Source organism: Morone saxatilis, unplaced genomic scaffold, assembly GCF_004916995.1.
Source record: "Morone saxatilis isolate NCDOM2014 unplaced genomic scaffold, NCSU_SB_2.0 Contig21, whole genome shotgun sequence".
In the NCBI taxonomy this organism is placed as follows: Eukaryota; Metazoa; Chordata; class Actinopteri; family Moronidae; genus Morone; species Morone saxatilis.
In genome coordinates this window covers 1,663,672-1,680,384 of record NW_023339774.1, presented here as the reverse complement: position 1 = coordinate 1,680,384, position 16,713 = coordinate 1,663,672, and the positions used below count along the sequence as shown (strand labels likewise).

The 16,713-nt window shown below is 39.8% G+C and overlaps 1 protein-coding gene across 1 annotated transcript; it reads right to left on the bottom strand.

The window, feature by feature from the left end:
* Positions 1-1,156: 1,156 nt before the first annotated feature.
* On the bottom strand, positions 1,157-15,789 carry lrsam1 (leucine rich repeat and sterile alpha motif containing 1; the record flags this gene model as incomplete). The annotated part of the gene is given in 24 exon segments (XM_035668079.1): positions 1,157-2,097; positions 2,990-3,189; positions 3,573-3,639; positions 4,248-4,379; positions 4,457-4,555; positions 5,525-5,620; positions 5,920-6,000; positions 7,281-7,355; positions 7,484-7,571; positions 7,689-7,788; positions 8,171-8,241; positions 9,827-9,871; positions 9,987-10,126; positions 11,246-11,368; positions 12,194-12,223; positions 12,360-12,469; positions 12,751-12,841; positions 12,932-13,053; positions 13,150-13,234; positions 13,557-13,625; positions 14,143-14,220; positions 14,313-14,357; positions 14,841-14,897; positions 15,592-15,789. Coding segments are annotated over 24 exon segments (2,199 nt in total). The 3' UTR covers positions 1,157-1,974.
* Positions 15,790-16,713: the final 924 nt, after the last annotated feature.

Here is a 16,713-nt window from a genome sequence, read left to right as displayed (position 1 = left end):
GCAGTGACCAGAAAAAAACGTGAAAGGCCCTATCCAGAGCCAGTGTTGAACATGACGGTTCAACATGGTGGACTCTGTAGATAAAAACAGCTCATTCTAAGGTAACAAAAATACAATGATTCCTATATTCAGCTGATACCATACCAAACATATCTATGAATATTGCCAATTGCCAATAGATCCCAAATGTTACACACTGGACCTTTAAGGGCATTTTTCCGATAATACCTTTGTACTTTTACTTAAATATAGATGTTTGACTTTTACATTGTAATACTATTTTACTTAAGTAAAGGAGCCATGTAACTCGTTCACCAGTGTTCCATCTTCCTCCCAACTAATTAGAAAAGATGCTATATCATTTACAGCTAATCTGTTCATACTGTAAATATCTTAACTTAGTAGCTGTATATATCTTAGTTTATTCCCCTCACTCCATTCATTCTGTAAATGCTGTTCATACTGTATATATCCTGCTAGCATATTCATATATATCTATGTTTTAGATGTATATATATATATATCCCTGTACATATGTACATTCTAGTTAGATGCTTAACTGCATTTTGTTGTCTTGGTACAATAAAGTTGAATCTAATCTACAGTACGCTGTCACCAAGCTTCCTGCAAATGTTAGAATGTGGATTCTTGTTCAGAACTTAAAAGAGCTGTAAGTGATATATTGTATAAGATGATAATGGTGATAAGATTTACCATGTTAAAATAAGTGTTAACTAGCTCTACATTCTGACAGCCATCACCGATATAGTGTTCAATCAAATTCACTTTAATTTGTATAGTGTCGTCCCTCCTTTCTGAAGTAAACACAGAATACAATTCTTGGTATCCTTTTTCCACTTTATCCAATCAGGAAAGAGAACTCCACAAAGAGGCGGTCCTTAAGGGCAGGCAGCTGAATTTCAGTGTGGTGGTGTGGACAGGAAGTTAGCCAAAATGCCAATTTCACTTAAGACGTAAAATGACAGCAGGTGTCCAACAATATCAGATATTTTTACATATAATACAGACTCAACATCTTTCTAATTGTATACTGTTTTTCAGTACATTTCCAGATGTGGCTGCTCGTGTAGCAGTGCCTTTCTTCAGCAACACAATGACTTTACATTGACACACATACACAGTATTTTATATCACATTGTCTGTGAAATGTCTGATTTATATAGACATGAATCTCTTACACACTACATTTAACAGACTCATATACAATAATATTTACCTGAAACATGCTGAGATGTTAGAGTTAAGAGCACTTGAAAGAGTATAATAGCATTAGTTGTGGCTACAAACAGGTGATGTTAGTTCGTACATGTGCACCATATATTGTGATTGAAATAAGAATAGAAAAGATATGTCAGAGACAAGAGGAATGGAGAATAAAGTAAGGTTGAAAAACGGCCCCCACAGCGAGGGCAAGACAAGTTGTGTAACTGATTGCAGAACAACATGAGGTGCATTAGTGATACAATGAGCAACAATAGCAACAACAATCCATAGATTGTTTTAGTGAACTGGACAGGTGTTACTTTGGTTACAACACAGAAGTATTGTTAAATGAAAAGAAAGATTTCCAGAAAAAGGCACATCAATTAAGAAGGTATAATAAGGCAAAGAACAGTCAGTCTTCAACCAGTGAGCAGTTTCATCCACCTGGATCTTAATTCATATTTAAAAAATGATAGAATTTAGAAAGAACAACAAAATACACAGGCTTGGATGCCGGTGACAACCAAAAACACAATTAAAACACCATTAAAAATAGTTCTATTCAAACTTGTTTCTGCATATACATCACAAAGTACTGTTTGGTTAATACAGGAAAGTGGCTCAGCTCTTTGAAAACCCGCTAAAAGCTTCTCTATACATGACGAGGGTTAGCTCACAACAGCTTTATGATCATGCATAAATAAAAAGAGCTGCAGTCGGTGGAGGACCAGCGCGGCGCTGTACTTGCTTCTAGCTGTGGTACAGGCGTATGCGCTGGGATATGTTGCTACGACAAAGAGGGCAGTTCTGCAGAGCGTCGCTGCAGACCTGACAGCAGCATACATGACCACAGGACAGGAAAATGACCTGAGACTGGAGAGACAAAAAAGATAAGACACGAGTCAGCTGTAGGAGTGTGTGCATGTGTGCTAAGGTTAAATATTTTCACTTTGTTACTACAAAGATCAAGTTTTTTTTTTTTTTTTGGAGTAACTGCTTAACTTAACTGTTCAGTAACTAATTATCAGCTCCAGAAAAATGTTTAAATTTCCTTCTCAGTATTATCTAAGGTAGCATTTTTGCTAACATTAGCTAAATTATCTGAAAACTGTGCTTGTTGTCACTACGCATATGTACATATGGTCCATGATGTGTCACACAGAAGATAGAATGTTGATGGTATCAGATGTCACCATATTCATATAACCTCAACAGACTGCATCAGAAACGTTAGACTTGTTGTTAAGTATTATGGTTTGATTTATAGTTAATCTAATATATGGGTATGATATTTGGTATATCTACAGCAATTAATCTATTCTTATCATATATACAACCCCTGTATGCTTTCTGTGGATTGAAAACATAATATGTTTTCCACTGAACAAGATGCAGTTTTAGGATGGTGAAGGCAGTTTTGGCCGGCTTGATGTCTGTGCTGCCTGAAAGTAAATATTAAAGTTTATGTCATATAGCAGTCCCTAACAAACCAAAAAAAGGCCAGGAGCAGAACCTTGAGGGACACCACAAGTGGAGCTGTAGTTTAGTTCTGTTGTTGCTCGTCAGTGATATCTCACTACTGGTGAAAAGTTAATGAAACTGTATTTAATGTTCTAAGACATGGTATTCCTCATCCCTCTCGTTTAGTATCTTTTGACGCTTTAAAACAATGCTGATAGGCAAATAAGAGCAGTGAAAGCGAGAGTATATGATTATTGAGACTGAGGCCGGTTATTTTCTGGTTTTTGCTGAGTTTTTTTCTTACCCCGCTCTCCATGCAGACCACACACTCAGAGCTCCCTGGTCCCTCCACAGGGCTGGGGGCTGAAGGGGTGACGGGGGTCCCCGGGGTGAGTGGTGGGCTGGGGATTTGGGAAATGTTGGGAAGTAATGGAGGGGAGGCAGGGGGCGGAGCCGAGGGAGTGAGCTCTGCCTCCTCGTCCTGCAGGACAGCCTTACAAGCTCCTGGTACAGGAGAAAATAATCAGTGGACAGCAAACAGGTTTTCATTGACTTCCTGAGTTTCAATGCCCTAAACATCATCCTCCATCGTTGAAAAGGTAGAAATATAAGTTTTTGCTATCTTAACATTAATCCATTTGTATAATTTGACAACATTCCCTGAGTTTCTTTGAGACTTTACTAAAAGCACTTTTCTGACAATGTCAGCAAAATTTGAACATTATGAGCTTGCATGATTGTAGAGACTTTGCATATGACCAGTGTGGGCACAGACCATGTCTTTGCTTCGAAATCTCACATCAGAGAGCAGATTGCAAAAGAAGCTATCTGTAGCAGTAAGTGCAGTATAACTGTATAATGTATAGAGACATGGGTGTGTAATGTACCTTCAGAAGGGTGTTCCCGAGCCCACTTCAGAAGAGCTTTCTGGATTCCTATTTCATTAATGCCAAGCTGAAAAAAGAGAAATGAACAATGCTGATTATTCTGCACATTCATTAAGAGTTACAACTGAATTACATTTTTGGCCACTTGAGGGCAGCACAACCAGCTGTAAACACATAGTTTTCCTAAAATTAGATTCTATTTAAAATTGCAACCTATTGCCTTGTTTACAGCATGGCAATATACAGAATTGTAACCCCTGTATTGTGACACGTATTATATTGCCAGTCCTGCCAATACACAGCTACATTACCTTACAGTTATTAACTAAATGTAAGGTAAAGTGATTCCAGTATGCTTTAGGCTCATTTTAAGAGTTTTATTATATTTTGGTGATTATTGGTACAACATTGTAAAATTATTTTTATCAGGATAATTGTGACAAGAAATGTTCATATTGCCCCAAGCTTAGTGGAGGGTAGGCAGTTCTCCAGTCTGCATGTTAATGGGTTCTGTACAGGTGCTGGTACATCAGCTCAAGCAAACACCACTTCTGCACAGGCGAGTGGTGACCTTGTGTTGATAAATAAGACAGCTGATGTTGAAACAGAGTTACAGTACGTAGTCAAAGATCTCCAATGTCAGTGGCAACTGATGTGTAAGTGTTGCAGACAGACCTTCTTGAGGTCAGAGGAGTTCATGTGGCGAAGGGCCTCAGTGGTCACTCGATGATGAGCCAGGATGGGCAGGTAGTGCTGAGCTGACAGTTTGCACAGCAGGTTGACCAACTCTTTCTCCACGCCCGCTTCCTGCAATAAAATGACAGTTTAGGAACAGCACACTTTGGTTTCAGTTGTTTCTGTGTGTCCTTTGCTCTGTACTGTACCTGCATGCGCAGTGACAGTGGCTTGGCATCCAACAGTCTCTGGTACTGGATCATCCAGTAGTTCTGCTGGTTGGACTCAGACTTCCGTTCCATCTCAGCCTGGAAAACACAAAGCAATTGCTGGTCTCATTTAACCACAGACACTATTGATCCCAGGATGAGAAAGACAACAGACTGAACGTTTCAGTTCAAATGACAACTAACAGATGTGTGTTATCTCCCTCTAGAGCAGCACCGTTTTGATAACACATAATGCAGAGTTCACACTACATGATTTTAACCCCGATTAATTATTGAAACAATCCCCCTCTCATTTCCACAGTTCATTCTCCCACTGAAAGAGTGCAGTTACATTGGAGGCTGAGTGAGTTGAAGTGACAAAATGTCAAGTTTGTACAGACTACAGTTTATCTTCATGCATTATATTGATGCAGAACTGACAACAACACTGTCGACATATGACACACTTTAGCTTTAGTAAGGACATGTTAAGAATTGTTAAAATGCAATATTTCTTAAATGGAGTTTGGTACAATGAGCTTTTTACTTGCATTCAAACAGCTAATATGTATATTTTTAATGTTTTTGGTCACCACTACAGAAACACTAGGTAACTGCTGAAGTATGATAAGGTTGTCTGATGCTGAGTGCTGTTATTTATTGATTAAATGGTTTAATTATTTGTGTATTAATTACTGAAGCTGGCTAATCAGGCTAATTATCAGCTTATTGTACTCAGCTTCTAATGAAAGTATGCAGTAAATGGTTGCCTTTTGTGTGAGTGTTTTTAAACTACTTTCCTAATTAAACACAAAGTGCTTGTTATTAATGTCGTTATAAATGACTCCTAATGAAACATATTTTGGAGACCAGACATACTCAGATTACTCCTTGTGAAAGATCTTGAAGTGTGGACCCCCTTGTTGCTGAGTCCAGATTACAGGTAGTTTGAACAGTACAGCGATCTGAGGGCTTTGAAAATCATGTAGTCTAACCAGAGAGGCGAGCATGAGACACTGAAAGAGAGAAGTGGTGCCCACTCAGGCCCGGCTATAGCTGTTTCCTCACCAGCACATGTCGCAGCTCCTGCTCCCTCTGGTCTCTCTGCTTCAGCAGCTGCTGCAACAAATCACTGAGAGCTGTGCGCTGCTCCACTAGAACCTCCTGCACACACACACACACACCATCGCATCAGGTAGAATGAAAATACACACTCACCAGTAAATACTGTTGAAGGACTGAACACACTAATATAATTATTCTTATCACTTCATTGAAATCATGTATTCAATATGCGTTTACTTTAGATTATGTCCTTGACCCTCAGTGTGTACAATGACTAGCTGTTTCCATGGAGCAATGACATGAAAATAGCGAAAAGAAATTATATTGGAATCAATAGAAAGAAGAAACAAAAATCAAGTCAATGCGGGAGGGCAAAGGAAGAAGGCGGTGACACCCACCTGCAGGTTCTCAGCATCCAGACTGCGTCTTTTAATCTCCAATTTAGTCAGCTGCTTTAATTCGCCCTCTATGAGCTTGATCTGGGGACAGTGGAGAGGCAAATATAAAGCGAGCAGGGAGAAGGGACATGCTGCTGAATGTCAGGATGAAAACACTGATGAGATGATTTCCTGTCTGGGGTAATATTGCACAGGGTTTCGCGGGTACCCGGCACGTAAACCAAAAAGTTAAAAACATCAAGGAGTACAAGTAAAAATGAGTTAGCTATGGGCGGGCTGCAGGTGAAGCAAAAACAAAAACAGAAAAAAAGAAGTGACAATAATTTCATTGTTCAAGTTTTATTTTGTATTTTTCTGCAGTGACAGCACTCCCTGTATTGATGTTCTCTCAAGGACAATTTCCACTGGGGATGGGTGGGAAAAGACCCCCTCACTATTAAAATCCTAATGTAGTCTCACTTTTGCACTTTCAGTTCGTTTTTCTTATCTATAGATATTTTTTATTTTCAACAAATACTTAATATCCTTACTTATTATTTAGCCGGATGAGCCTCATCATCTGTGATCTGAAGATATCAGTCACACTACGTGCCTAACAGGCTGGTTAACAGGCTGAGGGGGCAACGATGTTACCTGTTGCTTCTCCCCATCTGGGATTTTAGCTCCCCATTCATTGGCCTGTGTCATGGCTGGAGTCAGGGGGTAACGTACGAAATGCTGAGCCAACAGGACAACTGGACCCATGACAGAGACACAGCTAAAGGTAGCAAGACCTCCAGCTTTTTTACGAAGCAGGTCAAACACAACAGACTGTGCAGCAGCTCAGCAGGATGACTCAGCAGGTACTGAAACAAAATGCACGAAAGCAGTCTAGCTGCAATCAGTGACAACATTAACAAGCTACACAAATATGAAACTGTCTTTACTTTAACTTTAAAAAGTAACGTAAAATGAGTCATACAGAATGTTAAACTGAGGAATGCCATGCATGATTTGTTCCTATAATAAGAGATGAGTGTAGTTCTGATGATGCTCTATGATGATATTTTAACTATTTCTTAAAGGATACCAGAACCATTTTTTTTATTTCCCAGAATGCAAAATCACTCATACTTTGATTTCTTCTTGAGCTTGAGCTATCCGTCTAGATCATTTCTTTGTAATGTTACAAGTACTATAGTAATATAAAATATGACTTTGAACAAAAGCTTAACTGGGATGTCTGAGGTTGTTTAAGCAGTCACAAAAACATGCATCTACATCCTCTACTGCACAGCTTTTCATGTGATTGTGAGCTCCATAAAAGAGACCAGTGACAGGTTTGACCCTCACCCCACCCATCGGCGCCCGGCCATACAGACCTGGTTGCGGATGTAGCCGTGTACAGCATCTTTCTGCAGCTGCAGGGCCTGGAATGCTGCTTTCTGCATCTCCTCCTGCAGTGAACAATCAGAGGACAAGGCATTTTAAGCAATGTGTGAGAAATGTGTGAGATTTTGATTTACACCGAGTTAGGTCTCTCCACCAAGCTCTCTGATACTGGTGACAACGAGAGAAGACCTACCTCCTGTAAGATGTGGGCGATGGCTTTAGATTTGTCCAAAACTTGGAGGGACAGCATCTTGTCAAACTTCCTGTCCAAAGACTCCATACTGTTATAAGACAATGGAAGAGTTTGCAACGTGTGTCTCAAAGTTGTGATTTGTTTGCAATATTTACATCCATCCATTCGGATATGGCGTTTGTGTGTTTGTGTGTGGATGTCGAACCTTCTGTAGGTCTCGGACACCAGGCTCTGTCTGCGAAAGTCACTGGCCTCCTGCACGATGCTCATGGCACAGCTGTCTGACAGCATCTTCTGCATGGCAGCTAGAAACACAGAGAGGGAAGAGAGGGGATAGCAGAGGAAAGGAAAGAGGTGTTGTGAGGGTACGAATGCAGAACAATGCGAAACTGCCGGATAAATAAAATAAGAGATTGGTGTTGGATGAAAGGCCATTAAGTCTTTAAATCCAAAAGGTTTACCAGCTTACAGTTAATAAATTGATAGTGCAATCCACTTATTTTATTTAGTAAATACATAAATTGATGGAAATACTTGGAAATATTTATATTGTTTTTTTTTCTGGCTTTACTAAATGTACAATAGGTCACTGTCAAAATGAAGTACATGTTTTGGGTTCATGGTTTGTGAAAAACCGGGGCACTCCAGCCATGACTCCACATGCAGAAACACTGTATACGCTCTTACCTGCCACATCCCTCTTCCTCAGTGAATTGGTTTCTTCCTGTGTGATGGCAGTCAGATGCTCCATACGGATCCTGAGGGGGAAGTCAACAAACAATAATTTATAGTAATCCTATGCTGACTTTTAGCAGTAAGCATGGAGCCGAGCTGGGACGAGATACAATATTACTGCAAATCATCATGAATTTTCATTATTGTGATATTCGTGAATATCTTTACATGGCTTGACTTGGAAAAGCTGTCTAGCGCTACAGAAAAAAAGGCCTATATTGATCTCCTGATATATTTTAAACAAGGGGAAAAGGGGGAGCCCGAATCTTTCCAGTCATTTTAAAATTGTTCCTCATCATGGCTTTAGGCTCAGCTTGCCGTTGTAACCCCCAAAGAAATTTTTTTTTAAACAGGATGTGTGGAATTAATATAGATTCCAAAATACAGAACAGGGATGCAATAAATATATGTTTCTTGACTAAATGTAAGGTCAGTGATTCCAGTGTGTTTTAGTGCCATTTTTAAATTATGAAGTATATACTCATGATTATCTCGTTAATATTGTGTATTGCAATTATTTTGGCCAAGATAATCTTGACATGAAATTTTCCCAAATCGTCCCAAAGAAACCAAGCTTCTGACCGAGGTTTGCTCAACTGTTACTGGAGCACAAAGCAAAAAGGGGCGGGACTTATGAAGGGTCATATCAGCTTCAGCCGAACTCAGCACTGTAGAGTTTGTTGCCCATCACTTACATGAGAGTGGCTATAACCAAGAGTGTAGATGTGCAGTAGTGGTGTAGTTATTATAGTATTTTTTGGTTTGTTTTTATTTTGTTTTCAATTCAGTTAAGTTTCAGTTTCTAGAGCTTGTCTCAGTTTAGTTTTTGGGGGGCAGGATTTAAGTTCAGAACATATAAACATATGAACAATGCCTCCTCATATTGTTGTGTTGACAAATCTGACCAAATTAATAAAGACTAAAACTAAAGACATTTCCTGTATTTTTATTTTTTATTAAAAAAATGTAACTAAAAATAGCCAAAGGTAAGTATGAGTTCACATCTTGCAGAGTGAGGGTGCAGGCGTTCATTTTACAGTCTGTATGTAATCTGTAGTGTTTACTGTGCACAAAGACTTTGTTCCAAGACTTTAGTCTTAAACAAAGAGCCTCCTCCCTGGCAACACAACTATCCCAGACAAACTGCACAGAGCCTAGGGAGAAGTGCTGTATTAACAGCAAACCCAGGGACCAAATGTACCTTGTTGATCAAAACCTGCCTACCTGTAGCTCACTGAACTACAGATATTAAGCAAATACAGTAAAAAGCGTTTATGAGCTAGAGAAAGAAATATATCCCGAATAAGACTGTATGTGATGGACATAATGTTAGATAAGACACCTCTACACCACTGGCTATGAAGGAAAAATTTTCTGCTACAGTACACTGTGCCAAAATTTTGCTTCTCTGTGGTGAAGTTTTTAAGTCATGTCATTCTGTTTTTATTTTTCCTTCTCATGGAAAGCACTTTGCATCTAACTTGGAAAGTGCTCTATAAATAGGCGGAGTGGAAAACAAATGGGTGAGTGCTGCTATGTTCTGGAGTGCCTCATATCTTGTGGCTGTAATAGATCTGGATGTTTTGGATAAGTAGTCTGTCTGCTCACCGATCTTCCTCCATGGCTTGAAGAAACTCTGCACTCTTTTTCTGCCTGGGGAGATTGAAATAAATATACAGCAGTTAGCAGAGACTCATCTGTGGGCACTGTAGGCATAAAATATCTATAATGTGATGGACAAACAGGACTCTACATGGCCAGGTCCTACCTGTTTTTATCCATCAGCATGTTGCTGATGCGACTGCTGATGCTGTCTTCAGCTTGTCGGACTTTTTCCAGCACCAGCAGCCTCTCAGCCTCTTGAGCTCTCTGCTGTTGGTTAACCCCCTGCTCCAGACGCTCCTGCTCCTACACATCAGACAGACCAGACACACTAATGTAGCTGAAATCAACTCAAAACAAACGGCGAACAGAAAATAAAGACTCCATAATTGGTAGTAACTTCACTTGTTTGCTGGAGGTTAGCTGTTTTTTTGTTTCACTGTAAATAGTTGGTGCACTGCCAGTGTATACAGCCAACAAATGAGGTGAATTTTAGCCACTAATTTATTAACTAGTCAGAAGTTAGCCATTCAGATACAAAGGACAGAAATGAGATGAAACCATAAATGCCAAATACTGACTGAAGCACCAAATGTGGATTAATCTGCGGATGAAAATAGTGCCGAACAAATGCACTATTTCCTCCCACTTGAGTGATGTGAGCAGTGACCAGTTGGAGAATTTTGTTACAAATGCAACTATATATGTATTTATGAGCTGTTTGCATCTGATTTACTTCCCAAGTACAAACCAGGTCTTGGAGCTGAGAGCCACAGACAGGGTAGGGAAGTTGTAGACTATTAAATCTTTTCAAGGGATCTTTTGACTGAATCAAGGATCTAAACTTTTAGACTGTCATATGTTATACTGACTAAAGGCCTTTGATGCAATTGATTTGTAATTGTGGACAATATAAATTAAATTGACTTGACATGTTTTTTAAACACCTTAGAGTGATTTTGTTCCTGCTTGAACAGACACATAAGCTATTTGATGGCAAAACTTTATGCTAGGCTAACTTAATATGTGCTTTTTTTTTTTTAAATATTTAATTTAGTAATTAAGATTAAAAACAAATAGATCAATTTAAAATGAAAACTGAATGATGAACTCTACAATGAAGAGATGAGGCAGAGTACTCTGTATAGCCACATTAATCGTTTGCTTTGGTAAGCTCTTTCCAGTGTCTTATTTCGGGACACCATAAAACCATAAAAGGACACCATATGCATCCCCGAATGTCCCATCAGCTCACTGTTAATATCCTCAATGACAGTTTAAAATTGCATTTCAAAACAGCAACAATGAGTGGAGAGGCTCATTTAGGATTTTAAATCCAATGAGACAGCAACATACAAAGACACAGCTCCATCAGAGGATCAATATTATCTATCCAGCACTAGTGCGAGTGAGCGTACTGGGTACCTGTCGGACTGAGTTGAGCATGTTTTCCTTGCGGGAGGTGTTCATGAGTATAAGCTGGGTGTGCTCATTTTTCTTCTCCTCCAGATGCCTCTCGAAAGCTAGCTTCTGCTGCTGCTTCTGCACCTGAAGGACAGAGGGACAAGTCAGTACGTCTTCATACTGACGCTACACTGTATGTGTAAATGTGTGTCAACTGCTACGCATTGTTACCAGCCTGCAATGCAACCAAAGCGCCAACCAGTAAAACTAAAAAGATAAAATTGACACACTCATATGTGTCTATAGTCATATCAAGTTAGCTTATGTTACCAAAATGTTAGCTAACCAATGATTGATGTAAATTAGCTAGGTAGTTAGCTGTCGTTTTGCTAACATTAGCTTTCAGGTTTAACTAGCTAGCCAACGACTGATGTAGATTAGCTAGCTACTTAGCTAGGGCCTTGCTAACATTAGCCAACTTAAGAAGATCTTTTCTAACCATCTAGCACATAGCATATCTAAGTACAGGAAAGAAGAAAGTTGACTGACTGAGGCTAGCTCAACTGTTATTGGAGCACAGAGTAAAAAGGGGCAGGATTTAGAAAGGGTCTGGATGAGACTGAACCAAAACAGTAAGGTTGCAGACCATAAAACCAAAATCTGTGGGAAACTGTAGAGTTGGTGACAATTGGGTTTGTCATTACAAGTGACCCCTTTCACATAACACATAATCATTTGATCCATTGTTAATTAAAAAATATTGATTAGTGCAGTTTTAAATGTAAGCAGGGATATTCTCTGATCAGTAACTGAAGAAAAATAAGGTAAAACCCATCCTCTAAGAAACTGCGCTGAAGAAAGGGGACTGTCTTGCCTAAGCTGTCTTAAGTCAACAGAGTAGGCCATGATTAAAACAGGGAGCCCCCAGAGACTGAATCTAACAGCGATAGTGTCTCTGGAGTCACACACCTTTCTCTTCTCGTAGTCGCTGAATTTGTTCTGCAACAGAAAGTAATAAAAAAATTAATAAGACTTTGAATTCATACAATGTAAGCAGCAGTTGACAAGGTAAACAAAGTAAACAGCATTTCATAGTCATTCTATCGACTATGTGTTAGTGTGTCGCCTACTGTACCTGCCAGGCCTCCTCCAAGCCGTCCAAACAGTCAGAGTTCTGTTTGCCACTGTCACTCTCCAGCACTGGCAGGAGATACTGGGATGGAGGGCAGTACTCCTCTCCCAGTTCTGAAAACAACAATATTCTCTGATATAGTCTGATGATGAATTAACCTGCATTTCCACTAATGGACTACTTGCCCCTGTGTGGTAATAAAATCCTATTTTGAAAATTGAAACCGCAGCTCAATGTAGCTTTAGTTTTTAAATGATACAGAACTCCACTGGCATCAAAACTATTAACTACACTAGAAGACTGAGAGTATATAAGAGTTGTACCAGTGCACTGGCTGACACTAGCTCTGTGTTGTGAGTGTGTAAGCAGTAAGTAGCATAAAGTAAACCCTCACCGGAGCATAGGAAGCGCTGGATGCTCTCTGTGCCCTCTGTACACACAGACACAGGTGGGTAGGACATCGTGGCAGCATCAAGTGTAAAGCTCTGTCACAGCACACATACACACAAAGGGTTTGTACAAAACCATATCCAAGTTCTATAAAGTATTCCTGTAAGTTTGAAACGAAGACACACCTCTAGTGTGCGGATGTAGGCCAGGGTTTTGGGCAGCTGGACGATGTTGTTGTCACTCACGTCCAGGGTGCGCAGGCTGCTCAAAGAACAAACTGAGGAAGGCAGCTCACTGAGACAGTTACCTATACAGACACACAGTGACAGGGAACAACAGCGTCATTGGACCCGTACACGTCCTCTCACTCATGGAAGTAAGCAAGAAGCCGTTAGCGCCATACCCTTCAAATTGAGCGTCTGCAGAAGCCGCAGATCCCCGATGGAGTCCGGCAGTGCCTTTAAACGGTTTTTCTCCACATTCAGAATCTGACACAAAATGGACACACATGGAGGTTGAGGGTCAGTGTGCTTGGCATCCAACAGAAAAAACTGAACAATGTGTTTTTTTCCTTTGTTCTCGTTTTTTATTAGAAAAGAAAAGTTATTCCTTATTTTCAGAACAAAAAAAGTTTTTTACTTAGTAAGAAGGTAATTTTTTTTTTATGTCAAAACAGCTTGTTTACTGATTTTGGTTTTCACATTTTAAAACAAAAATCCGTTTAAAAATCCACAGAGTACACTGACTGACATTTTAGTAGCATTCACTCTTTTTTCTCTGTACCAGGAGTTGAGTTCAGAATGGCTTTACCTGCAGTGACGCCAGCCTCCCAATGTCCTCTGGGAGAGAGGTGAGCTTGTTCTCATGCAGATCCAAAACCTTTGATAGCAGAAAGATTCAGTCAAGTTTATCTATGGTTAGCAATAAAGCAGGATATAAAGATTAGGCTTCTTTCTTTTTTTTGTAGAGGTAAATCAATAAAAGAGAGTATAAATTATTACCTTTTTTCCACCTTTCTATTAGTAAATTCATAACATTTTAGCCACAGTACAGCCATACCATTATGACAGTACAGCAATGCAATCCCTGACCTAACTCCTTCCTTATGGGTTCCACTATACATGCAGAAACTCTGCACTGCAAAGTAAATAAGGAAAGTAAGCTGAGAGATTAGGCTAGCAGGAGCTGTTTCTGCTTATGTGGTCATAAAAATGCAGAAATCGTCATAAAACCACAAACCTAACATCTGACTACTTAATGCTGGAAATGAGCAGTGGAAAGAGGACGGTAACCTAGACCAAACTAACTACAATTATGTCCACAAACTGGTTTTAAAAGCATACAATGCTGCAATACACTTAAACTTCCCATCATGCCTGTGTCTAGTTAACATTACCTTTAAAGTGGCAAGAGTGCTGATGTCACAGCCTCTGGGTACCAATGACTTCAGCTCATTGTTATGGAGGATAAGGACCTGAAGGAGAGAAACATGTCTGACTGCTGACAAGCAAGGACACACAGACACAGGCATGTGGTTGAAAATACATGTCCATGTTGCATTCTCACCTTCTTCTGTAGCACCTTGCAAATGGAAAAAGCACCTGAGGGAACCTGTGGCAGAACAGACCACAGATGTCATTGTCTGCAGTATTAGCCACACATTCAGTAATGCAGACTTTTACAAACCGTTCTGCAGATGCAGCTGTACTCCCCAAAAAGCACAAACAGGAGATAAAAAAATAATAAAAAGAAATATTTCCCAGCTGGTATGGCCAGAGTCAACCTAGCTGTTTCCCCCTGCTTCCTGTCTTTATGCTGAGCTAGGTTAACCACATCATTGGTCCAACTCTGTACTTAACAAAGATTTTCCCATCTCGCTCTCAGAAAGAAAGGGATTAAATGGGAAAACAGAAAAGGGATATAAATAAAATCCCAAAATATTGAACTATTCCTTTAAGTTAACTTGGTAGTGCTTTTGGTTGAACTGTATTGTAAAACACAGTGGCTTTCAAATATTTGTTGCATAATTAATAGAGTTTTACAGCTAGTCATCAGTGAAGTTTGCTACATGCCTGTTGACAGTAACATACTCACCTCTGAGAGCTCACAAGCTGAGATGTCCAGGATGTCATCAGCACCTGCCTCCTTAGACTGAAGAACAAGGAATAACAGTTACTGGGGTTGTTGCAACAGATATTCCTTGTTTTAGACAGCAAAGGCACATAATGGTATGTTAAAAACCTTCCACTACAGATCAACTCCACACTTGGCAGGTGTATTTCTGAGGGTCCAAGGAAGTTCAGTGTCAGATTAGATGAAATGCGGGTAGATGGTTGCACTATAACAATGAACTTTAAGTTTTCGTCTGTAGTCTCAGAAATAAAATCTACCCCTACCCCTACCCCCCTACACATTTTAAGCACTCATTGCCAAATTTACAGAATGCACCGTGGACCATGCTGGAAAAAGTTACTCTGCAAAGTGTGCTCACATATATATCACAAAAAAGGTCATGTCTTTGGTGGGCATGTGTAGATTTGTCATGTCAGGTATCTCGAGAACCCTCTATCCCATCAACTTCACACTTGGCAGGCGTACTGCTGAGGACCAAAGGGAGTGCAGTGTTGAGTGTGAAGTTGATTGGATGTGCGGTTAACAAAGAACACTGCAACCGGCCACACGCTCTGAACGGAGCGATCATAATACTCATGATCACACAAAAATGGCTGTAGGTTGCCTCAGTATTATCATGCAGGTTACTGATGTGACTGTCGGCACGAGCATCATGGTGTTCTAAAGCTGTGAGGTGGTGACTGGAGCTAACGTTGTTAAACGCTCTTCTTACCCGGCACAGCTGATATTCCAGTCTCTTCTGGGAGTCATCGCTGGGTTTCCTCTTTCTGAAGAACAGAGGCATGCTGAGTCCCGCCTGACCTGCTGTCTCTCTGCCTGCCGGGTTTCCTTCTTGCCCCTCCACCACAACGAGACCTGCTCCCAGGGACAAATGAACCGGTGGGAAAGCCCTAACAACACCGCCGGCACACTGAAAAGTAAGAAGACTGTGATATTAAGGACTAATCAGATGAAGCAACATGCCTCTAACACATCTTGCAGATAACCCATTTGAAGTTCCACAATGATGACTCCAAACTATAATTAAATGTGGAAATTGTACAGAAAAAACACAACGCTGACATAATACCTCCGTAAACATTGTTATTGTGAATGTGTTAGTTGTCCATTTACACATTCATCAAATCCAGAGCAACATTATCATTAATTTGCCACCAGTCCAATATTCACTCTCTATTAGCTCCGTTTTTGGTCTCCACCAACTCCTGAGAAAAATATCTAGCTATTCAGCTGCTAAATGCTCCACTATGTTCACCAGCTTGTCACTAACTGGGTCTGTCTGCTGCACATTAATATGTATAACAGCAACATGCAAATACACTTAGCCACTGCAGAATAGATTTCTGTTTGCTCCAACAAATTCTTTTTTTGTTTGCGTATAATTTCTCTGCTTGCAAAATATATTTTTCTGTGCTCCAAATCTGCCATTGCTCGCTCAGAACTGAGGGACAAATATAATACCATAGTTTGATCAATAAATGCATTACTGCAAACCGCAGTGCAAATGCAAACCTGTTTCTGATTGGTATACAGAGATGAAAACTTACATACACACACACTTTGAACATTATTATTGTTATTATTATTATTATTATTATTATTATTATTATTATTTAGACAAATAATCACAAACTCACTACAGGAACATTGTATATTTAAAGAAAACTGATTTTAAATCTACAAAAGCGAAGGAGAAGAACAAACAAACTGTTTAAATATTTACAAGCTCAAACAAACTATTTACATACAAGCTAAACAAACACCCAAATCCTGACATCCTGGAGAGAGAGAGGAGAGAGAGAGAAGAGCAGGAGAGAGAGAGAGCGGAGAAGGT